This window comes from Gigantopelta aegis, chromosome 3 (genome assembly GCF_016097555.1).
Source record: "Gigantopelta aegis isolate Gae_Host chromosome 3, Gae_host_genome, whole genome shotgun sequence".
In the NCBI taxonomy this organism is placed as follows: domain Eukaryota; kingdom Metazoa; phylum Mollusca; class Gastropoda; order Neomphalida; family Peltospiridae; genus Gigantopelta; species Gigantopelta aegis.
In genome coordinates this window covers 21,590,599-21,617,402 of record NC_054701.1, presented here as the reverse complement: position 1 = coordinate 21,617,402, position 26,804 = coordinate 21,590,599, and the positions used below count along the sequence as shown (strand labels likewise).

At 39.9% G+C, this 26,804-nt stretch overlaps 1 protein-coding gene across 1 annotated transcript in view; it reads right to left on the bottom strand.

Annotated features, from left to right (window-relative positions):
- Nucleotides 1-21,222, bottom strand: part of LOC121367693 — a 32,659-nt gene extending 11,437 nt beyond the window's left edge. The window contains exons 1-5 of the mRNA XM_041492018.1: nucleotides 21,123-21,222; nucleotides 13,899-14,084; nucleotides 13,216-13,345; nucleotides 9,691-9,808; nucleotides 2,688-2,791 (exon numbers count right to left, since the gene is read on the bottom strand). Coding sequence (XP_041347952.1) covers nucleotides 2,688-2,791; nucleotides 9,691-9,808; nucleotides 13,216-13,306 — 313 coding nt within the window. The 5' untranslated portion in view covers nucleotides 13,307-13,345; nucleotides 13,899-14,084; nucleotides 21,123-21,222. The remainder of the gene's footprint in view (nucleotides 1-2,687; nucleotides 2,792-9,690; nucleotides 9,809-13,215; nucleotides 13,346-13,898; nucleotides 14,085-21,122) is intronic.
- Nucleotides 21,223-26,804: the final 5,582 nt, after the last annotated feature.

Genomic DNA, 26,804 nt, shown 5'->3' with positions numbered 1-26,804 from the left:
ACACGGGATGTAGGTCAGTGATAGAGCACCCACGTGGGATGTAGGTCAGTGACAGAGCACCCACGTGGGATGTAGGTCAGTGATAGAGCGCCCACACGGGATGTAGGTCAGTGATAGAGCGCCCACACGGGATGTAGGTCAGTGATAGAGCGCCCACGTGGGATGTAGGTCAGTGATAGAGCGCCCACGTGGGATGTAGGTCAGTGATAGAGCACCCACGTGGGATGTAGGTCAGTGATAGAGCGCCCACACGGGATGTAGGTCAGTGATAGAGCACCCACGTGGGATGTAGGTCAGTGATAGAGCGCCCACGTGGGATGTAGGTCAGTGATAGAGCACCCACGTGGGATGTAGGTCAGTGATAGAGCGCCCACACGGGATGTAGGTCAGTGGTAGATCGCCCACGTGGAATGTAGGTCAGTGATAGAGCGCCCACGTGGGATGAAGGTCAGTGATAGAGCGCCCACATGGGATGTAGGTCAGTGATAGAGCACCCACGTGGGATGTAGGTCAGTGATAGAGCACCCACGTGGGATGTAGGTCAGTGATAGAGCGCCCACGTGGGATGTAGGTCAGTGATAGAGCGCCCACGTGGGATGTAGGTCAGTGATAGAGCACCCACGTGGGATGTAGGTCAGTGATAGAGCGCCCATAAGGGATGTAGGTCAGTGATAGAGCGCCCACGTGGGATGTAGGTCAGTGATAGAGCGCCCACGTGGGATGTAGGTCAGTGATAGAGCGCCCACACGGGATGTAGGTCAGTGATAGAGCGCCCACGTGGGATGTAGGTCAGTGATAGAGCGCCCACACGGGATGTAGGTCAGTGATAGAGCGCCCACGTGGGATGTAGGTCAGTGATAGAGCGCCCACGTGGGATGTAGGTCAGTGATAGAGCGCCCACACGGGATGTAGGTCAGTAATAGAGCGCCCACGTGGGATGTAGGTCAGTGATAGAGCGCCCACGCGGGATGTAGGTCAGTAATAGAGCGCCCACGTGGGATGTAGGTCAGTGATAGAGCGCCCACACGGGATGTAGGTCAGTAATAGAGCGCCCACGTGGGATGTAGGTCAGTGATAGAGCGCCCACACGGGATGTAGGTCAGTGATAGAGCACCCACACGGGATGTAGGTCAGTGGTAGAGCGCCCACATGGGATGTAGGTCAGTGATAGAGCACCCACGTGGGATGTAGGTCAGTGATAGAGCACCCACGTGGGATGTAGGTCAGTGATAGTGCACCCACGTGGGATGTAGGTCAGTGATAGAGCGCCCACGTGGGATGTAGGTCAGTGATAGAGCGCCCACGTGGGATGTAGGTCAGTGATAGAGCACCCACGTGGGATGTAGGTCAGTGATAGAGCGCCCATAAGGGATGTAGGTCAGTGATAGAGCGCCCACGTGGGATGTAGGTCAGTGATAGAGCGCCCACGTGGGATGTAGGTCAGTGATAGAGCGCCCACACGGGATGTAGGTCAGTGATAGAGCGCCCACGTGGGATGTAGGTCAGTGATAGAGCGCCCACACGGGATGTAGGTCAGTGGTAGAGCGCCCACGTGGGATGTAGGTCAGTGATAGAGCGCCCACACGGGATGTAGGTCAGTGGTAGAGCGCCCACGTGGGATGTAGGTCAGTGATAGAGCGCCCACGTGGGATGTAGGTCAGTGATAGAGCGCCCACGTGGGATGTAGGTCAGTGATAGAGCGCCCACACGGGATGTAGGTCAGTGATAGAGCGCCCACGTGGGATGTAGGTCAGTGATAGAGCGCCCACACGGGATGTAGGTCAGTGATAGAGCGCCCACGTGGGATGTAGGTCAGTGATAGAGCGCCCACGTGGGATGTAGGTCAGTGATAGAGCACCCACGTGGGATGTAGGTCAGTGATAGAGCGCCCACACGGGATGTAGGTCAGTAATAGAGCGCCCACGTGGGATGTAGGTCAGTGATAGAGCGCCCACAAGGGATGTAGGTCAGTGGTAGAGCGCCCACGTGGGATGTAGGTCAGTGATAGAGCGCCCACAAGGGATGTAGGTCAGTGGTAGAGCGCCCACATGGGATGTAGGTCAGTGATAGAGCGCCCACATGAGGGTTGCAGGATCGATCGCACTCAATGGACTCTCCCCCCTCCCATTTCCAAGCAGTGCTCTACAACTAATAAACTAATAAATGAAAGACCGGATTATGTACCGTCCCGTTTTTGGGAAAATGGACATACAACAACTTTTGCTGCCGATTTGATAGGAATAGCTTATGTGGTGACAGTGGGTTTCTTATTATTTTGCTGTTGTTATTGTTGTTGTTACTGTTGACGTTGTTTTTGTTGTAGTTTAATATCATAATATGAATATATGAACCCATAGTTGCACACACAGATTCTAAAGTTAAAGATTGTACATTGATTTATTAATCTTCGGCTATTGGATGTCAAACATTTGGTAAGTCTTAGAGAGGAAAACCGCTTCATGTTTCCATTAGTAACAAGGGATCTTTTATATGCACCATCCCACAGACAGGATGGCACATACAAAGGACTGTCATGGTGCACTGGCTGGAACGGGAAATAACCCAATGGGCCCACCGATGGAGATCGAACCTCAACTGACCCCTCATCGGGCGAGCACCTTACCACAGGGCTACGTCCAGCCCCAACGCTGGTACTAGCATATATAAGTTTTATTGTTTAGAGTTACCTGTTCGACCGATGCAGTCGTTGTGGTGAGCATCCGCGAGAGTGGCAGCCCTTGTCGTTCCACAGGCGTGCATTTTATAAGACGGTGTTCTCACTTGAATTGGACTTGTAAATAAATATACACAAAGAACATTATAACAAATACATCAGCTATCACTGAGTTAGTTAAAGACCTAACGATAAAGTAATACTTGAATTCAAAATCGTATATCAGCACAAAGAATCCAAAAGGATGTTTTAACAAGGTTGTGACTGCTTCCATGAAATACAGTCAGGTGCTTCGTCTGCTACAGGAGGTCTGCCACTGGATAGATCCTTCCCGTGTTGTAGGACGACTGCCACTCCCAAGACTAGGCTGCACAAGACAGAGCTTAATGGACATTTAGCAGGTCCATAGCCAGTTGATGTCACTTAGGAGGTTTAAGGAAGGGGCATAATTAGTCAAGGACATAATTCCGCACAAACACCACACACCGTCGGGGTATTAATTAGTGTTATTAAGTCAGTGTTACATCAATACTACAGTTAAATTAGTTAATCTCGATATTAATGGGTTTTTTGTAGTTTTTTTAATTTCAAGTTAAAAATTTTCCAGAATGTTTTTAAGCTCGCATATGATTAATAATAGTAACAACAACAAACACATATACATAACTGACCGTGATGTTTATTTTCACACTTTTTTGGCTGCTATTGATACAATACTATATACTAAAAATAGTTACTAAGAATAATTAACGTACCACACTTTGGTAAAACAGTGCATGTGCTTCTATTGTTATTAAAAATAAAACATTGCAAAAATACTCAAATATACAAAGCAGATTCAGCACAAACAGCAGTTGACATTTACTGGCGAGTCCTATAACATGATGGGCTAGCCATTCTGAAAAGGTAGCACACGATCTTTTATATTTCATTCCCAAAATAGACAGGATAGGTCATACTAAAGTCTTCGATATCCCAGTTGTTTATATTTCATTTCCACAATAGACATGACAGGACATACTACAGTCTTTGATATACCAGTCGTTTATATTTCATTCCCAAATAGACAGGACAGGACATACTACAGTCTTTGATAGACCAGTCGTTTATATCTCATTTCCAAAATAGACAAGATAAAAAAAGTAAAGTTTGTTTTATTTAACGAAGCCACTAGAGCACACTGATTGTTTATCTTATCATCGGCTATTGGACGTCAAACATATGGTCATTCTGACAATGTTTTTTTTTAGAGGAAACCCGCTGTCGCCACATAGGCTAATCTTTTACGACAGGCAGCAAGGGATCTTTTGTTGAACCAATTATGGATCACTGGTCGGTGCAAGTGGTTTACACCTACCCATTGAGCCTTGCGGAGCACTCACTCAGGGTTTAGTGTCGGCATCTGGATTAAAAATCCCATGCCTCGAATGGGATCCGAACCCATTACCTACCAGCCTGTAGACCGATGGCCTAACCACGACACCACCGACGCCGGTAAAATAGACAGGATAGGACATACTACAGTCTTTGATATATCGGTCGTTTATATTTCATTCCCATATAGACAGGACAGGACTTACTTCATTCTTTGTTATCCCAGTTGTTTATATTTCATTTCCAAATAGACAGGATAGTACATACTACAGTCTTTGATATCCCAGTCGTTTATATGTCATTTCCAAAATAGACATGACAGGACATACTACCGTCTTTGACATATCAGTCGTTTATATTTCATTTCCAAAATAGACAGGACAGGACATACTACAGTCTTTGATATCCCAGTTGTTTATATTTCATACCCAAAATAGACAGGATAGGACATACTACAGTCTTTGATATACAAGTCGTTTATATTTCATTCCCATATAGACAAGATAGGACATACTGCAGTCTTTGATATGTCACTTGTATATTTTTCATTCCCAAATGGACAGGATAGTACACGATACAGTCTTTGATATACCAGTCGTTTATATTTCATTCCCATATAGACAGTCTTTGAAATACCAGTAGTTAGGCACTGATTGAGCCAGAGATAAAACACGACCCGTCCTGTGACTCATTACATCTTGGGTGAGTTCTCTACCGCTGAGCTACATCCCGCTCCCAAATCAGAGGAACGGTCAGCGTGAACGAGTATTTGATTACTGGTGCTGGCAGATGCAGGTGGAATAAATTGCAATTGATAATTGCGAGGAGCGTGTGTTCGTCCTTCGTAACAAAACACCCACTGCAGTCCATACGACCAGAGGAAAAATACACCTACAAAGGCAGTGAGTGTGTAGAAAACCATGGAGATATTAGAATCATTGGTTACGTCCGATGTGACACCCATCATCCATGTTATTGACAGAATCAAATTTGACTGAATGAATGACCGATAATGGTACCCTGTCTTTGTATTACATCCTTGTTTTGCTGTATTGCTCGAGTGACGTCTACACATTAAAAATAGCACACTAACAACATTGAATAACACCGTAACTGAGATGGGTACGACCACAAAGATTATTACGGGACGAGGACTTGCGATCCACCATATTGTCTGACCTTGACCGTAGCCTATCCGGAGGTCATTCACAAAGCGTACGTCAAGGACAATACAACACACGATCACCAAGGTTGAAGCGAACACTGAAATGAACACTCCTGACACGAAGAATCGTCCACTGTCGGGACTATTCGCAACATTTATGGCTTCTTGTATCAAATCGATCGCCATTAGCCCCAAAACAAAGAAACTTTGAAGCCATACAAAGTGTAGCATTGCAGAGACAATGGTTGTGGTCGAACTCTTGTCCAACAAAATACACAATTCAAGGCTGTATGCCAGCATCAGCATGCAAGTAAGAAATAAAACGAGTTTTTGATATCTGGTCCCCTGCTCTTTGTATGCTATTAGGATAATTAATAACAAAGTTAAACTTGCTACACACACGGAGCTGGCGATGACGTGATACAAACGATATCTGGTTCTGTTTGTGGTTAGGTTGATATCCTTTTGCTTCCATTGCTTCATGAAGCTTTGGATACAAATATACGCCGTTCCGTTTACAAGTGAAAATTGTCCAATTTCGATTACTAGTTCATGTTCCTTTGAAAAGATATGCAGTTTGCCATCAGCCGTTTGGTTAAACTCGTCGTTATGCAGTTTAAATGTTTCACAGTTTGGGAAAATATTCCTACATATAAGGATACTTTCGATTTGCATATCAGCATGGATATCTGACCAAACAAATATGCTTGGAACGTATTCGAGGTCAATATAAGAATCGGACAGTGCGTCATAAGTAAAAATCATATCATTCTCGAAAAACAATGGTGTGTTTTTAAGAACAACGGTAGTTTCATTTATACAGTCAAATTCTTGTTTCTTATAATTCATAGCAGTCATTTTGCGAACTGTGTATGAAAAAAAGGTGTTTGGATTTTTGGTGTAAGCAACGTTTCCATAAAATACGTCTAGCAATGACAGAGTTTCGCTGAAAGTAAGAGAAGAAGTGATGCTAATTTCAACTGAATATTTCCATACACCAATAACCCATATCGAAAGACCGGATTTCTTCACGACACGATTTCCGTGTTCTTGTGATATAACCGAGATAGCAATATTCATCTGGTGGTTCGTATATTCATCAGCTATGTTTTTAAATTCTGTTAAAATTCTGTCAGTAAATACTTTATAATTGTCTTGGTTCCAGACGACAGTTTCTACGTCAGTAATGACCCGCAATTGACCTTTCGTCTGATGCAGCAGCCCCGCAGTTAGAACAGGTCCGCACAAACCGTTAGGTAACAAAATGGTCGACGGTCCGGAACAGCTAATGGGGTCACATCTGTCCAGCAAAGAACTGTAACGTTCATTTTTACTGCAAAATACAACTGGGATGTCCACTTTGCTGTCACTGTTTGTTAGTGTCAGTGTTTTATTCAACAGAGAAATGTCGACAATGTATTCAGTTGAATTTTGCAACCACAAGCGTTCATCATGATTCCTGCCTTGAAGGCAATGAACCAGTTTGTATTCCGTGGAGTCAAAGGAGCAGAGACTGCAGTGAGGATTTGCCAGTTTAACGTCATTGTATGCTACTGGCGAAATATAGCTGTCACATAGAGATTTGGCTTCTGGTAATGAAAGTGTAATATTTGTTGCATGAAGTATCGAATTTGTATCCGTAGTGCACCTATTTGGATACAAAATATAACAAGTGCGTAAACGGAATTTTATTTCTTCTTCGGCGGCAGTGAAACAATTTTTGTCTGAATATTTCGTCCTGATGGCCTCTAAGTCCGTGCTTCCAATATGCAAAGAGCAAAGTATACTGACTTTCCAAAAAATGGTATTTCGGGCTTCGAGATTGTGACACATTGCACAGAACAAATTCGAATACACTTCTTCCAGATTCCACCTGTTTGCAACTGGAATATCCATGGGAATCGCCAGAGTACTGTTCTCACATCGAGATCGAACCGATTCGTCACGGTAATCTTCGGGACACATCGACACGGCATAGAAACCAATTGAGAAATATCCCCATTTATCTCTGAGGTTTATACATTTACCGTATTTCCTCAGTTTGAAGGCGGCGGTGACCCTGCGTGGGGGGAGGTCTTCTCTGATCGACTGGATGTACTTGACGACGTCAGAGGTATTTGTAAGCGATTCACAGTTTTTGAAATAGTCCCAGCAACAATCACCAAACAGTGGACACATCTTGTCACACTTACATCTCCACCACGTTGAAAACACATTTGTATCGCGTTCATCTTGGCTGCAAATGTCACAACCCGTAAAAAGACAAGGCCGTATGGTCAGCCCAGCGAATTCGTTGGTACCGTGGAAAATGCATTCTCCACGCACAGTGTACAAAATTAAAAATGCTACAAAAGGAAGAAAAAGAGATAAATATTTATTATACTTTTTGGCTAGAAAAATACGAAATACATTTTATGTAAGATAAATAGTTGTTTTAAGTATGTCACACATAAAAATGTAATTGCGACAATTGGCTAGAAAAAAATACGACGCAATACATTTTATTTTTTATGACGTCAGACAAGTTTGAACACACAGATTTGCTGTCGCCACTACATACTCTTTCCGATTAGCAGCAAGGGATTTTTTATTTGCGCTTCCCACAGACAGGATAGCACAAACCATGGCCTTTGTTGAACCAGTTATGGATCACTGGTCGGTGCAAGTGGTCTACCCATCCATGCGGAGCAAAGGGTTTGGATGTAATTGCGACTGGGACCGATTAGACCAACTTGTAAACGATCGCTAACCATGACGCCACCAAGGCCGGTTTTTTTTTTTCAATAGCATACGTAACTGCAAATGCTTTACAAGACACACAATAGGACATATTATGGTAACATTTAAAATACCAGTTGTGCTCTGCTAATCAGTGTTCTTAAAATAATAATCTTTCATGTATTATTTCTATTTTATTTATTTCGTTAGTTACTTTTCTCCGTCCTTTTTGTCTTGTTATTATTATTATTAAAACGTCTTATGCACGATTGATCTCAGGTCGATCTCAGATGGTGGACTAATTAGGCTATTTCCAGTCCCAGAAGTACTGCACAAGTTGGGTGACAGAACAGAACAGAACTGTATTACTTTATTAATCAGGCCGTTCCACAACAACGTTAGAGGAACATACATAACAAATACTGTGGTATGTACTATCCTGGTTGTGGAATGGTGCTTACAAAAAGTTCCCTTGTGCTAATCGAAAAAGAGTAACCCACGGACTGACAGAAGCGGGTGTCTTCTCTAACTGTATGTGTGGTCCTATAACTATATAACTGTAAATAAATGTGCTGTGTGCCTATACAACATATTTCATTCTTTTCTTTTATATCTTTTCTTTCTTTAGTCATCGATTAATTCTTTTCTTTCATACTTTCTTTCTTTCTCTTGTTAATGATATTTCGTTAACTAATTTCAAAATACTACCATACATATTTTAAAAATAATAAACTGTTAAATAAATATACTACTTACTTAACTCCAACACTGATCTGTGTAGAACGTCCATCTCCGCGTTGTGTTCTGTTTACAACTTATCACAGTGATTTTGTTTGCAAATAGTACCTTGATACACCGTTTTGAATACAAGGCCGAATGTGTTTGTTTCACCTGACAAAACTAATTACAAATACAGGAATCATTATCGTGAATACATATATTTCACGCTGTTGTCACTTTCCGATCGCTCAAATGCACTTATTACCCAGCTTAATGATATGTTGGCAGAACAAAAGCCGCTGCTTTTAAGGCGATGTGTCCAGCATTGATTACTGTACCAATACCGTTACTAATATCATAATGGGTTGTCAACACCCACGGGTCTTCGTACCTTGTCGTTAAACGTGAAATTGGTGTTTTTCAGAAAACAAGATATATTATGCATTTGTTTGTGTGGTTAATACCACATTAAGACAAATGGTGATGGCCACCGATCGGATGACTGAATGGTCAACACAGTGATGGCCTCGCAGGAACAAAGGTGAAACCAATCAGTTTAAGATTAATCGACCGCGGTAATATGTACTGAACTTCACTGGACACGAACCATCTAGTGTTCACTTGTTATTGCTATCGCGGGACGGGACGTAGCCCAGTGGTAAAGTGCTCGCTTGACGCGTGGTCGGTCTGGGATCGATCCCAGTCGGTGGGCCCATTGGGCTATTTGTCGTTCAAGCCAGTGCACCACGACTGGTATATCAAAGGCCGCAGTATGTGCCATCATGTCTGTGGGATGGTGCATATAAAAGATTCCTTGCTACTAATTGAGTTACTAGTCTATATGAGCGTTAAGGGTTAACCCACTGACAATGGATAGACAACCCACGTTGTTGAAGTGTGTCACTGTGTCCAGGACAGCGTGCTTGAACCTTACTTAAACAGAAACACAGACATCTGTTTAAAATGAAACTGAAACGGCTATTTTGGCGTATGTTATATGTTTTGATTATGAGAATGCTTCAGACATCTGTCTACTCACATTGTCGAGGGAGAGTGTGTGATGATGACCATTAGGATTTCTCGTCGATCGTGCCAGTTTCTGTCAGTCAGAGGGTGGTGGTCTGGATCTCCGAAATATGTCGTGTAATACCACTCGCCTGGAAATATATTTAATAAATTGTATAATATCACTCGCCTGGAAACATATTTAAAAAATTGTATAATACAATTAGCCTGGAAAACATATTTAATAAAATGGTAATATGTCGTGTAATACCACTCGCCTGCAAAACATGTAATAAACTGTATATCATTTGCCTGAAGCTCCTATTTAATATATTGTATAATACCACATATATAATAAGTCGTGTAATGTCACTCGACTTGCAAAATATGTTTAATATGTCGTGTTATACCACTCGCCTGGAAACTATATTCAGTAAGTAATTTAATACCACTCGCCTGGCAAAACATGTTTATTAAATCATGTAATATCAGTCGTCTGGAAAACATTTAATAAGTCGTGTAATACCACTCGCCTGGAAAACATATTTAATAAATCGTGTAATACCACTCGCCACGAAAATATGTTTAATAAAATGTATAATACCACTTGCCTCAAAAATTTATTTAATAAATTGTGTAGTACCACACGCCGGGAAAACATATTTAATATGTAGTGTAGTACCACACGCCTGGAAAACGTGTGATAAATCGTATAATATCACTGGCTTGGAAAACATATTTAATAAATTGTATAATGCCACACGCCTGTAAAACATATTTAATAAAGTGTATAATGCCACACGCCTGTAAAACATATTTAATAAATTGGATATTGCCACATGCCTGGAAATCATATCTAATTTTTCGCATAATACCACTCGCCTCAAGTCGTGTAATACCACCGAATAAGTAACATATTACTCGTCTGTAAACACCGTTTTAAATGATCACAGAAATACATCAAAGAGGACAGAGAGTAGAGCTAAATGATTAGCCTGTATTCTATAAGTGATCTATACTCTTCTAGACAGTATGGGTAGGCTTATGTAGTGGCATTGGATTTCATATTTCACCATCTACCGGCCTCGGTGGCGTCGTGGTTAGGCCATCGGTCTACAGGCTGGTAGGTACTGGGTTCGGATCCCAGTCGAGGCATGGGAATTTTAATCCAGATACCGACTCCAAACCCTGAGTGAGTGCTCCGCAAGGTAGGTGCAAACCATTTGCACCGACCAGTGATCCATAACTGGTTTAACAAAGGTCATGGTTTGTGCTATCCTGCATGTGGGAAGCGCAAATAAAAGATTCCTTGCTGCCTGTCGTAAAAGAGTAGCCTATGTGGCGACAGCGGGTTTCCTCTAAAAAAACAGTGTCAGAATGACCATATGTTTGACGTCCAATAGACGATGATAAGATACAAAAAATCAATGTGCTCTAGTGGCGTCGTTAAATAAAACAAACAAACTATTTCACCATCTAAACCTCAAAAAGTTGTAGATAAAAAATGTTCTGATGTGTTATGAAAGATGCATAAATTAATGTCTTATGGAATATGCATGAACGTATGAATGAATGAGTGAATGAATGAACGAATGTTTAACGACATCTCAGCACAAAAACACACACCGGATATATCGGCGTTAAACAAAGGTAAACATAAAACGTATGTAAGTATGTTACAAAGCACAGTATAACAAGGTGTGGGTAGAAGCACAATACAATTAGAATATCAAGGTAAGTATATTTTAACACTTTGTATACAAATCTAAGTGTTTTAAAAACGTACGTACGGACGGGCAAGTTTCCATACCTCCATATTCGTCGCGAGGGGATAAAAAAAGTCCAACAAATATATAAGCGTATTCTAAAACGTTAAAAGTTTGTTTATGTTTAACGACACCAGACACCATTAGAACATATTGATTTTATTAATAATCGGCTATTGGATGTCAAACATTTGGTAATTCTGACATATAGTCTTAGAGAGGAAACCCGCTGCATTTTTTCATTAGTATCAATGGATCTTTTATATGCACGATTCCACAGACAAGATAGTGCATACTATGTTCTTTGATATACAAGTCGTGGTGCACTGGCTGCCATGGGAAATAGCCCAATGGGCGCACTGACTGGGATCGATCCCAGACCGACCACGCATCAAGCGAGCGCTTTACCACTTGGCTACGTCCCGTCCCGCGATAGCAATAACAAGTGAACAATAGATGGTTTGTTTTCAGTGAAGTTCAATGCATATTACCTTAAACGGATCTTAAACGGATTGGTTTCACCTTTGTTCCTGCGAGGCCATCACCATGTTGACCATTCAGTCATCCGATCGTTGGCCATCACCATTTGTCTTAATGTTATACTAACAACACAAACAAATGAATAACATGTATGGGCCCCCACCGACGTAGATCGATCCCAAATCGACCGCGCATCAAGCGAGCGCTTTACCACTGGTCTACGTCCAGCGCCCGCGTATTCAAAAATATGATGAGGTGTCGTCAATAAAATACTTGTTTCGTTTTTGCCACCAATGCGCGAGCATGCATGTGCGTTGTGTGCGTATGTACAACCCTATTCTGAACACAGTGGAATGTCCAGTGATAATGCCCACCAGGTTATCGACCTCATTAGTGTAGTCGTCAACAGAAGAATAATGATTCTTGCTATCAATCATGTATTCTTGTCACTTTACTCCAGTCACTGAGCTATGCAGTATTAATAGTATATTATATACATATAACTAATGGTTTAGTGGGAAAATAGATCACTTCGGTAATGATGCTTTGTATATATCTAAACGGCTTTATTTTCAGTAGACCCATTTGCAATTTGGGTTATTTTCCATTCCAACCAGTGGTCCACAACTGGTTCATCAAATGCCGTGGTATGTGCTGTCCTGCCTGTGGGAAAATGCATATAAAAGACTCCTTGCTGCTTATCGGAAAGAGTAGCCTATGTGGCGGCAGCGGGTTTCCTCTAAAGAAATATGTCAGAATGACCATATGTTTGACGTCCAATAGCCGATGATAAGATAAAAAAAATCAATGTGCGCTAGAGGCGTCGTTAAATAAAACAAACTTTATTTATTTTACTAAACGGCTTTACTGTTAATTCATGAAAATTAATCTAAGTATACATGGTTATAAAAACTGAAATGCACGGAATATTAATATGCTTATACAGTAATATCACGAAATAAAGAAGGAAAAAAAATGTTTTTATTTAACAACGCACTCAACACACGTTATTTATGGATATATTTCATCAGACATATCGTTAAGGACCACACAGATATTGAGAGAGGAAACCCGCTGTCGCCACTTCATAAGCTACTCTTTCCGATTAGCAACAAGGGATATTTTATATGCACTATCCCACATACAGGATAGTACATACCACGGCTTTTGTTACACCAGTTGTGGAGCACTAGCTGGAACGAGAAATAGCCCAGTGTGTCCACCGAAGGAGATCGATCCCAGACCGACCGCGCATCAAGCGAAAGCTTACCACTGGGCTACGTCGCGCCCCTCAAAAGAAGAAAGATGATTACCCCAAGTTCCAATGAAGCCGGCTTGAATGACTGAAATGACGCCTTCATATTCGTGCCATATTGGACTAAGCTGTCTGATGTGTTGTAGCATCACTGCCTTCGTGGCATCGCCGTAAGGTGCATGGCTTCGCTGTAGATCGGTACAAAGATACATGATTAGACTAGTATAGGACATGTTAGTGCTGTAATAAGTTAATAATAGACGAAGAACAATAGAGCATTGCAAAGTTCACTCACTAATTCTGATGGATTTTAATGATGGAAATTAATAATAGTCATTTTTAATTAATAACTTGCAGAATAATTCCAAACAATGTATTAAAAGGAACATTGTCTGGGGAGACTGACATACACACACACGGATGGATGGACGGACTGACGGACATAGTCGCAAACCATAGTTTTAACCCGTTAAAATGGGCACTAACTTTGGTTATTCTACAAAACTGTAAAACATTTGGATAAACTTATACTGAAACAGGGAAATAACCCTTAAAGATAGACAAGAACTTGTTGCCATAAACATTACATCTCAGAGGTACGCGCGTTTATAAAAATATGAAAAATGCATTTCATGGTGTTAGAAACACAAGGACAACCAGAAAAACGTTGGATGTATGAAAAATATTCCGTAATGTTTAAAAACTAGGGTCTGTCACTTTAAGTATAGATATTGGCCTTACTTGAATGTTGGTTTAATGGAACCGTAGTGCCATCGTCCAGCCCGCATCTCTAACGATCTGCATATCACGACGGATGTGTTCGAGAAACGAATTCGAGATATCCGTGTGGACAAAGGTGTCTATAATGTACACCCGTAAACCAGTGTTGATGCCAGCGCTATTCCGAACAGAATCCAAATGGTGCACCTAAATGTAACGGAAAGAGTTTTTGTTAAATTTTATTTGTATTAAACTGAATGCAATTTACGCTAATAACGAAATTTAATTATATTAATGATGTATACTTATCGATCAGTATAATTAAAAAGTCTAATAGGCATGACTATACAAAATAAAATCCCACAAGCGAGCATGTTAACGTTTCTGTTTAAAAGGACTATATGCAATATATCAACCAAACTATGACCCATAAATATCAGTACTACAACCCCTACCTCAAAGTATTAACTGAAAAAAATGTACCTTCCATAACTCATTTTCGATATAACCAGATGTTTTTATAACACCCTTATTTTCGCACAAAATTCGAGTACTTTTTTTAACAGGTACCCCATACATGTTCCAAGCACAAGGCTACTTGACACAGTGATAATAGATGAAATAAAATTGAATACATTTTTTGCCCAGATGAAACTAATTTTGTTTACAACCAACACACTCACATTTATAACGAATCACAGGACTTGTGGTGTTAACCTCTCTATTAAACGTTCGGTGCACCTCGAACTTTGACCCAGCCTGACGTAGTTTGGTTTAGTGCTACCTATATACGTTCGCTGTAATAATCGGCTAAAGACTATGGAGTGGTTACAAAGTGTTTATACTGAATTCTAATTTACACAACAAATTATTCCTGACCCTGCGTGAAAAACATAAAATTAATATAGAAAGAATATAAAAGACTGAGGAACGGCATCCTTTCAATATATGAGGTGAATACTATGTATATCAAACCTTGTCCACCAATTTCAAATTAATGTAACACTATGTATAGAAAGCAGTGTCCACCAATTTCAAGTTGATATAATAATATGTGTAGCAAACAGTGTCCACCAATTTCAAGTTGATATAATAATATGTATAGGAATCATTTTCCAACAACTTCAAGTTGATATAATAATATGTATAGCAAACCTTGTCCACCAATTTCAAGTTGCTGTAATAATATTGTGACGGCACATGCTCTTTTTTTTTTTTCGCCTGTGGCGATGTTAATTGTTTCAGAGGGCTGTGTGCACATGGTTACATAATACCTCCGCGCGACCGTACCCCCCTAACACACACTTAGACCAGGTGTGGTGGCCATGTGGTCAGTAGTTACGTAATACCTCCGATAGTGCGGTTTTACGACCGTGATTTTTGGCGAACTAGGCGCCAGTAAGTCTGGCCATCTAAGGAAAAATACCGACTCTGGGAGCTGTGGAAATGCACATGATAGGTGAGGGACCGCGTTGTGCCCCCAGGCGATATTCGCTGTCTCTCAGATTTTTGAATAAATAGCTAGGATTTTAGATTTATCGGGGAGAAACATATTGGAAGGCTGCCAGGGAACGTTAGTCCGTTTGGACTTGGTAAATATTATTTCTACTCTGTTGTATAACCTTGATGTGATTGATGTGACTTTAAATATTTTAATACTGTATTATACCAATATTATTTAGACAGTGTTTCCGGTAAACTGACGAAGTAAATTGTAGGCTTCACTGTGCTAAAATTATTAAAGCTTAGCCAGTCATCCTAGAGGACCTAGGTAAACTGTAGGTTATTGCCTTTATTCTGATAGGTACCAGTATTAAGTCTGTATTACAAGGTTACTGAATGAGTAGTTAAGGGTTAATTAACAATTAACCAGTTAGGAATAGAGTTGTAATTCCTTTATTAATTAAGTTCCCCTGGAAGCGTTTCTCAATTATCACACGTGTGGGTGTTGTGTCACGGTGAAGTGATTAGAATATTGTGTAAACTAGACACCTAGTGATTTACTAATTAAGTGATTAGTTCTGGGTTGTTATTATTATTGTTGTTGTTAATTAATTAACTGCGGCACATATATTTGTCAGCTTAAGGTTAATACAGATTCCAAAGTGTATTGTGTTTTGTTGTGTTTTCTAGTGAACTAAACGTGCTATATTATATATACTTCATATAAGATCGTATCTCTGATATACCTAGAGCCGAGCTACTAGGGTATACACTGCCCGATACAGAGAGCTAATACATATACAGTTAGGAGAGATATTTGGATAATCGTGTTTTATTCAGTTATTATAGGATCCCCGTGACAGGAGTGAAAATTGGGGCGCTCGTCCCGGATCTGAAACGGGACATGCATATTTAAAAAGTATTGTTTGTAAATGGGGGCTTTATAAATTATTTTTACAAATTAACTAGAAGTAGCAACGTTGTTCACTAGAAAAAAATTAATAATAAGTGCGTCATATCTAAACATGGATAAGAATTTGCCGGATAGGCCTACGCTCAGTGTAGTTGAGATTAAGCGAGCACGTAAGGCCGAGTTAGCTGAAATCGCGAGTGAGCGGGAAATTGATTTAACATCAGCTAAAACATTAGGAGATATAAGGACAATTATTATCCAGGAAGTTTTTGGTGATAGTCCTGTTATGGTAGAAAATGAGATTGTTCCAGAGATAGAGATAAATGACTTGAGTATGGAACAACAGTTAGCTTTTAAAAAGCTTGAGTACGAAAGAGAAGAACGTGCATTAGATAGAGAGAGAGAGAGAGAGAGAGAGAGAGAGAGAGAGAGAGAGAGAGAGAGAGAGAGAGAGAGAGAGAGAGAGAGAGAGAGAGAAGAGAGAGAGAGATAGGGATAGAGAATTCCAGTTAGCAAAATTAAAAGTGGAACATGAGTTAAAGTTGAATACTGAAGAAGTTAGACGGGAAGCAGGAAATGGGTTTAACATGTCGAAGGCTTATAGATCAGTGCCTGTATTTGACGACCAGGAGGTAGATATGTTCTTCCAACTTTTTGAACGGGCCGCCAAGCAGCTAAATTGGCCGCAGTCTAAGTGGACATTGTTAGCCGTGTCTACGTTTAAGGGGAAGGCTAGCGTAGCTTATAATTCAATGAGTGATGAGCGAGCAAGTCAGTACGACCTAGGTAAGTCTGCGGTGTTGAGGGCTTATGAATTACGACTTGAGGATTATCGTTTACGGTATAGCGAGTTGAGAAAAACGCAGGGTCAGTCTTATAGTGAGTTTGTGGCTAAGAAGGCAGGGATGTTTGATAAATGGGTGGTGTCTCATCAGGTAGAGTCATATACCGAGTTACGGGAGTTGTTGATCTTACAGGACATTAAAAATGGATTACCAGTTAGCTTACGTATTCATTTAGAGGATCGTGATGTCAAAAAGATAAGAGGAGGCAGGTATAGTGGCAGATGATTACGTGTTAATACACAAAGCTCAGGCAATACAGGGTAGCTCTATACAACAGGGTGATAAGAAGAAATTTCAGCTAGGTTTTTCCCGGGAAAGTAACTATCGGGAAGAGTCTTCTAGTTGGTCAGCTAGTCAGGCAAGGAATGCACCTGGTGGGCAAAGTAAGGATAAACCTGCATTATCAGCTAATGCACGAACTTTTCGTCCAAATTGCAGTTACTGTAAAAAGGATAACCATCTTGTCGAGGACTGTTTTAAAAGGAAACGCGATAAAGCGCAAGTGGTCGGTTTAGTGAGGTCAGCTCCGTTAGCAAGAGAGTTAATGGTTAGTCCCATGGCAGAGAAAGTAAACCCGTATGTGTCCACTGGTATGGTTTGAGATGTGAAACAAGAATTGAGTCCTGAAGCCATACCAATCTATCGAGATACAGGGTGTAGTCTATCGCTTATAACGTCAAAGTGTTTAGCTGGTATTGAAAATTCAGATACAGGACGTAGTTTGGCCTTAATCTCGGTTACTGGAGAAAATATGGTTGTCCGGTTACATAACGTTTTCTTGTGTTCGAAGTTTGTGACGGGACCAGTTATTATGGGTGTTGCAAAGGACTTGCCTGTTGAAAACATAGGAGTTTTGTTGGGTAATGATTTGACTAGTCAGTGTTGTCAGCCGAAATGTGACCAATTGTTAATTAAAGACAGCCCTTTACCAATAGAAGAGTGTGAGGTTGATGACATTAGTTATCCTGCGTGTGTAATGACTAGGGCTATGGCCGGAAGGGTAACACGAGACCCAGAGGATATTTGTGATTTGTCTGATACGTGTGTGAGCCATGAAATTGGAGTGGGTGAGGTTATCAGTAAAATGGTAGATAAGTCAACTGAGGAACTAAATGTGGTGGAACCTGTTGACCTCCCGCAGAGGGTAAATGAACCAGTTGTGTTTGATAGAGGGGACTTACCTTGTAATAGACAAGAGTTAATCCTAGAGCAGGGGGCTGATCCAAATGTGTTGGCAGCTCGCACTACGTTGTTAACTGAGGGAGTATTAATGAATAAGAGAGTTAGAGCTAGGAGGTTGTCGGCGACCGAACTAGCTAGGAAGCATCTGAGCTATGCTCAGAGTAAAATAAAATCAGTGTTTGATAGGAAGGCTAGGAGTCGGGAATTTAAACCAGGGGATACGGTACTGCTGTACCTTCCCATTAAACGGGGTTCATTACAGAACAGGTATTTCGGGCCCTATGTTGTGCACAAACGGGTTAATGAGACAGGGTTTGTGATAAACACTCCTGATAGGGTTAGGAAAAGTAGGTATTGTCACATCAATTTGCTAAAAGGTTATTTTGACAGACTGCCGATAGTTCCAGTATTACCGGTCCAAATTGAGAGTCACTCAATTTCCTGTGATGACGTCAAGACTGCAGAGATCAAATTAACCAACAGCCAGATTCTAGCAGACTTGAGCCCCCAGAGAGCAAAGTTGACTACGTTGATACAAGACAATGTTTCCATTTCTCAGGACCTTCCAACGGTTACCAATACCTTAAGCCAGGATGTGCGCTTGGAACCCAACGCTACACCGATTCGACAGCATGCCTATCGGAGAAAACCTGGAAAACGTGCGACACTGAAAAAGAAGGAAACGAAGTTCCAGTGGTCAGATGAATGCAAGAAGTCATTCAACCGTCTCAAGCAGATGCGCTCCTCGTCTCCCGTGATGGCAGCACCAGACTACCGAATGCCTTTCAAGCTGGCTGTGGATGCCAGTGACGTGGGAGCTGGAGCTGTGCTGTTCCAAGAAGACGAAAATGGACTGGACCATCCTGTAAGTTTCTTCTCCAAAAGGTTTGACAGACACCAGGTGAACTATTCCACTATAGAGAAGGAAGCTTTGGCCATGGTACAAGCTCTGAAGCATTTTCAGATCTACGTGAAATCGGCAGTGCATCAAGTGGTTGTCTTTACGGACCATAATCCGCTCACCGTCATCAACAGAATGAAAGCCACCAAACAGAGAGTTTTGAGATGGAGTCTTCTTCTGCAGGAATTCCCAATTACCATTGAACATATCAAGGGCACATCCAATGTAATCGCTGATGCCCTGTCCCGAAGTTGAACGTTGTGATAATGTGTTGACGTTCTTGATTTCTGTTTTGTTTTTATATATTTTATTGTATACCAGGGACTCAGAGACTCAGTGTGATTACTGGTAGTCACCTTATTACTATGTGTTAGAAATGCCCGGATGCGTCGGTTAACGCACATTTTGTTTTAAATGTAGTATATTTCCCTATTCCTAGAGTAGAGGAAATATCCTTTTTGAGGTGGGGGTGTGTGACGGGACATGCTCTTATTTTTTTGTTAATTGTTTCAGAGGGCTGTGTGCACTTGGTTACATAATACCTCCGCGCGACCGTACCCCCCTAACACACACTTAGACCAGGTGTGGTGGCCATGTGGCCAGTAGTTACATAATACCTCCGATAGTGCGGTTTTACGACCGTGATTTTTGGCAAACTAGGCGCCAGTAAGTCTGGCTATCTAAGGAAAAATACCGACTATGGGAGCTGTGGAAATGCACATGATAGGTGAGGGACCGCGTTGTGTCCCCAGGCGATATTCGCTGTCTCTCAGATTTTTGAATAAATAGCTAGGATTTTAGATTTAATGGGGAGAAACATATTGGAAGGCTTCCAGGGAATGTTAGTCCGTTTGGACTTGGTAAATATTATTTCTGCTCTGTTGTATAACCTTGATGTGATTGATGTGACTTTAAATATTTTAATACTGTATTATACCAATATTATTTAGACAGTGTTTCCGGTAAACTGACGAAGTAAATTGTAGGCTTCACTGTGCTAAAATTATTAAAGCTTAGCCAGTCATCCTAGAGGACCTAAGTAAATTGTAGGTTATTGTCTTTATTGTGATAGGTACCAGTATTAAGTCTGTATTACAAGGTTACTGAATGAGTAGTTAAGGGTTAATTAACAATTAACCAGTTAGGAATAGAGTTGTAATTCCTTTATTAATTAAGTTCCCCTGGAAGCGTTTCTGAATTATCACACGAATGGGTGTTGTGTCACGGTGAAGTGATTAGAATATTGTGTAAACTAGACACCTAGTGATTTACTAATTAAGTGATTAGTTCTGGGTTGTTATTATTATTGTTGTTGTTAATTAATTAACTGCGGCAAATATATTTGTCAGCTTAAGGTTAATACAGATTCCAAAGTGTATTGTGTTTTGTTGTGTTTTCTAGTGAACTAAACGTGCTATATTATATATACTTCATATAAGATCGTGTCTCTGATATACCTAGAGCCGAGCTACTCGGGTATACACTGCCCGATACAGAGATATCTAATAGATATACAGTTAGGAGACTGCAAACCTTGTCCACCAATTTCAGGTTGATGTAATAATATATATAACAAACCTTGTCCACCAATATCAAGTTGATGTAATAATATGTATAGCAATCATTATCCACCAATTTCAAGTTGATGTAATAATACATGTATAACAAATCTTGTCCACCAATTTCAAGTTAATGTAATAATATGTACAACAAACCTTGTCCACCAATTCCCCCCCCCCCCCCTCTCTCTCTCTCTCTCTCTCTCTCTCTCTCTCTCTCTCTCTCTCTCCATCTTCATTGTTTTATCATGCAATATATCAATATACTATTCTGTGGCTCTTAATCAGGTTTCTTTCCGTGAAGAATGCCAATTTGAACACAAGCATACTTATAATGTTACGTATGGCCTATTTTACAAACAGTTATGTATTTGGAATAATAATATTGCTTTGAGTACTTACAGTAAGCGGTATGAAATTGCTAGCCTTGGTTTCAAACATGCGGTAGAAACCTCTACCAGGGTTTTCCAGATGTTCATCAGACGGCCAATAGGATACTGAATGGAATCTATAAGATACAGTGGAAATGATTGGAATGTTCATTTATCAACACCCCAACACAGAAAGAAAGGAAAGAAGAAAGTTTTATTTATCAACGCACTTAACACATTAATTACTACTATATAGCGTCGGGTATATAGTTAATAAGGACCACACAAATGAAATAGGAAACCAGCTGCCACGACATTATGGGCTACCATTTTTCGATTGGCAGAAAGAGATATTTTATATGCAGCATCCCATAGGCAAGTTAATACATACCACGGCCTTTGTTACACCAGTTGTGAAACACTGGCTTGAACGAGGAACAGCTGAATGGCCCCACCGACGGGGCTCGATCCTATACCGACAGCGCATCAGACGAGCGCTCAGTGGCTACAAGGTATCTAACATAATATGTAAGTGTGACTCTTTGTTTCCAGAATAAAATTAAAGTTTATTTTGTTTGAAGACACCTTTGAAGCACACAGATTTATTACTCATCGGCTACTGGACGTCAAACATATGATAATTGTGACATATAGTCTTAGAGAAAAACCATTACATTTTTCCATTTGTAGCAAAGGATCTTTTATTATGCACTTTGCCACAGACACGACAGCACATACCACGGTTTTTGATATACGAGATGTGGGGAACTGGTTGGTACGGGAAAAAAAAACCCCAGAGAGTGGGCCCACTGAGATTGACGCGGCTTTGAATAAGAAAACTAAAACGTCTTCGTTACATTGCATATGGTCGATTAGCAGCAAAATAATTGTGTATGCTCTCTTCCAATTAAACCAACCTCAGAGAGGCTAGCTTATACAGGCAAGGCGGTGAAAGCAAGTAGACATTGGAAGGGGGTGGGGGAGGCTGACAGACATCGAGCTCAAAGTCAGGTTTTTAGGGGTTTCGGGGGTATGCTCCTCCGTATAATTTTTAAAACTAGATGTCCTGAAATGCAATTTCCCGCATTCTACAAGTACACTTCATCTTTGCTTTAATATATTTCTACTAATAATATTTTTTATTCAGAATTATTGGGGAATATAGCCTCTGAGAAGGACCGATCCTAACCCTATGCCCACTGTGACAGGTGAGGAACTGTCGCCAAATATCATCCCAATATTTGGTTTTGTATGGTAGTTTCTATTGTATATGATTGTGTTTACCATTTAAGACAAGATATTAAAACGCAAGTAGCGGCAGTCTTTAAATACGTTGATACTTGCCTTAAATTGTTATACATGTATCGCTCGATATATTATATGCTCAGATGACTGTTAATACATGCATAAGTAATCCTTTATAAATCGAGTGGTCAGATACACAGACTCAGATGATACACAAAACCCTTTACCCCAATAGAAGAATGATTGTGTAATCAGTGCAATCTGACTGAAGATGAATATCATCACATCATAACATGTGTGAAATATAATACTCCACGCTCTAAACTATATGAATATTTAACTTCACATAATAACACATTTAAAATTATGTCTCTGCATGAAATATTTATATTTAGTATGCAAAACCAGGATCCTACTTGTGCAGGTGTGATGTGTAAACCTGTTTATGATTAAACATGTATTAACCAATAATTAGTTTAATATCATCTCTGTGCCATGCTTGTACAAATATTACACCAAAAAGCATACGCCCACAAAAGTAAGGAATGATACATATGCCAGTAAACGTTATTAGTATCTTTATTCTGCGAGCGTAAAAAGGCGTTTAAATTCTACTATTTCCCGTAAAAAGTAGCCCATATACGCTTCTTTTTTGTTTTTTTTTGAGTTTGTTGGACGTTTTCGACCAAAGACGTCCCACCCCCTGATTCTGCGCCGGAAATAAAATAAAATGTAAAAAAATCCAATTATACATGTAGCACAGAGTATGTACTGGATTCGACGCACCTTCACAATAACAACACACAAGACATTTGTTAGAAATGGTGAAGTTAAAATGGGCTATTGGATGTTCCATTTGGTCATTGTGTCAAGTAGTTAAAAAAAAAACCCACTATATTTACAATTACAGCAAGGGGGCCATGCATCCCACAGGCGGACACGTGTCTTCAGTACAGTCGTGAGCTTAATAGTAATATTCTGCGATCTGAACAACGATAATACGATGCCATTTTCTAAAAGTGCAAAGTTATATCGTATACACGTGCAAAGTTACATGCTGACAACGCGAAATATAATGCTCAGCTGTTAGTTCGATAGCTGATCATGGGGTGAGAATGCACCCGATCTTGAGCGCTGCAATTACACAAATATACAACCCCAAAATACAACGAACATTTAAGATCAATATACATGTACAATGTTCAATGACCTTTTGTACCTCCTCCCAAGAGAAACATTGGATCCGCCCCTGGTTAGAGTGTTCGAAATATTGCCGTGCCGACCGTTTTTTTTTTTGTTTTGTTTTTTTTGCTGGTCAACATCACCACGAGCTAACTTCGAGCCCTTATTATATGGGAATAGGGCAGTGTAAACCGCGTCGCTCACCAACCCATACACATGCATTATTAATGTGATAAAATTAGGTACACTGCACATTTGAGGTTATAATAAAATTGTAAACTTTAACACTATTATAATAAAGCAGATGTTACATCAGTACGTGAGTAATCAGTTGCCTTACCAGCAAGCCATATGGCAAAGCATGTCAACAACACCAGCTCGTTAGAAGCGGCCATAGTCTGAGTTTTACCGTAAATATTTTAACAGAGGCCGGTTGCCTCGATTTATTTTATTTTGTTTTTCCTCTTCTTATGCGTCTTTCTTTGTTTAATTCTGGGGCGAGATCTAGCTTAGTCGAATCACCTCAGAGAACCATGGTTATGTGATTGCTTTTTCCAACCAGTGCACCACGACTGGTATATCAAAGGCCGTGGTATGTGCTATCCTGTCTTTGGGATGGTGCAAACGAAAGATCCCTTACTACTAGTGGAAAATATGTGGCGGCCTTCCGATCTAAAGGCTCATATAGACTGGATGAGGCGAAATACATTATTAGTTTCAATGAGAACGTCTAGACTGCATGCGTGTGATGCGTGCGATGCGTATGCCAAAAACGCAAACCACAGACGCATCCGACGCAACAGTCAGACTTTCACTATACGTCAGAATTACCAAATGTTTACATGGTGTCGTTATATAAAACACATTTTAACTTCATTTGCCATTTGTAACATTTTAACTTCATTCGTTTTTGTTAACAGGATTGGAAGGTGTGTGCCACAGTTGCAATAACATACTGTCACATGGGTAATTGGTCACATTTACTCTTCACATTTTGTTTCTATTAGCAATCAAGGTTCGTATACGTTGTTCTGAATAAACATTATTTGTCACTCTGTTTTTGGGAATGATTATAAGTTATAGCTGGACGAGTGATGTTTAATTTTAACGCCAACCATCGACCTATATTCTACTATTTACGGTAACCGGTGTACCTCTTTCTATGGCATACATTGACAAGATAACATATGCAATATTAAGGTCATATGCTGGTATAAGTTTGGTCCCAAAATAAACACTGTTCTTTTGCCAAGCTACAAACTAATCTGTCTTTATAACCAAATGTTCTAACAGTAGGCGTTTTTATGGATGGATAAATTTTAAATAAATTTATTTGTTGCATAATTTAAGTATGGTATTTCGGTGTGTATGTTCAGTTTTTATTCCTAAGACATGCTTCAGATAACATAGGCCTGACTTCCATTAAAAGGAGCATGCCACTATCTCAGCCAAAGAGTGACCTGAAAGTGATGAATATATAATTCCATTGAAAAGAGTGCCCCTTATTTATTTAAATATTTTGTAGCAAACAGAACTGAATTAACGGTTAGGTTAACCAATGGTGAAAAAGGAGGAATCACCATCATACTTTTTTTTTTCTAACTGAAATCTGAAGTGGATGCTACATAATGTAATGTTTTTTGGCTGTGTATCGATTATTAACAAAAGGTTTTTTCCCTTGGTGAACTTGGTTGGGTTTTTTTTTCAGTAGTAGTAGAAAAGCATCACATGGGATACTCTCTTCAACTAAGACAGAAAAATAAACATCGTTATTCCGGTTTAATTGCTACGTGGACTAATGTTTTTTGCTGGGTAATGTATACAAAACAATGTAGGTGAGATATCCAAAAGCTTAAACCTAAAACGTTAATAAATAAATACGTTAATATATATACTTTATTTCTCAATCATATAACTTACATGTTTGAAAAATAAAGTATATGTGTTTCAGTACAACGATTGGCAGTGTGTACTGCGTATAGATTGTTCTTTTAATATAGTCAATGTATGGCTAATACTAGAAGATGGACCCATGCCTTAAAGGGGGTGGGGTGTCTTTTTTAATATCTGATAGAGCCAGGTTTGATAAAATAGTGGTCGGTTTCTCGGGTATCTGGGTAAGAAATATTATTATAACCAGCATGAAAGTAAGATTACACAGATTATTGCATTGCACTACAAAACACCCGCGAGCTAACAAAATAATTTCTGCTCGTATATTTCGACAAAACCCGGAACAAAATGGGCAGCGAAAAAATCAGTTTTTCCGGATAAATCCGTAGGATTCTTATTTATGATATTGAAATAGGGTATAAAAAACACATTTGGTTTATATATTTGGTCATATGTAAGTTCCGAATAAAAAGCTGCTGGGTGCCACCGTGTCACGTTTGGAAAAAAATTTAAATGCAAAAAACAAAAAAACAATCCCAAAAACACACAGAAAACAAATCAAACGCCTTTATCAAATTTTCACTTTCAGATAAAGACGGCCGAACAAACCCCAAAAGGTGTATTTTACACATGTTTTGTAACAAATGGGTAGGTCGGTATATAATATGGTTTATGATGAAGGTAGATACCTATGCGATTTGGAACATTAAAGGTTATTTTAGTCATTTGGGTCAAATTATGTACACTTATGAGGGGTTTTTTTACGTTTTGTTTTTTGTTGTTTGTATCTTAGAATCTAAAATATATGCTGATTAGGCTTTATGCTTCATTAATATTTTGTAATGTATCATTATATACTAAAATTTATATGCAAACTATTCATTTAAAACTTCTCGAAATAGTGTGTTTAATGTCTAAAACATTTCTAAAACAATATTAGCAGCTCTTATAACTGAGTATTCATGTCAGTTAAGATCTATGTCTGGTGTACAGTATGTATACCACCATACACGACAATAGTAACATATGTGGCTAAAGCTCCTGCATGCAGCGTATCAATCGACATATACACCATGGGTATAAATACTACCATCCCTCACCCTTAAAGTAAATCAGAAACAAATATGCGTTAAGCTGCTCATTTCAGAGATAACAGGTACCCGGTAACGACGTCTATGACTACCCCAGTTCCGTACAAATATTGTCAAGCCATTTTAGTAGGATCCCGCACATGTTTCTAGGGCAATGGTAGTTGGTACATTGACACTAGTTCAAACTAAATTACATGAATTTATTGTCCATGCTGAAGCAACATTTATCAAAACACACCCTGTCACATTTGTCACTAATGGCAGGGATTGTGGTATTAACAGCTTTATCAAAAGTTGGGTAC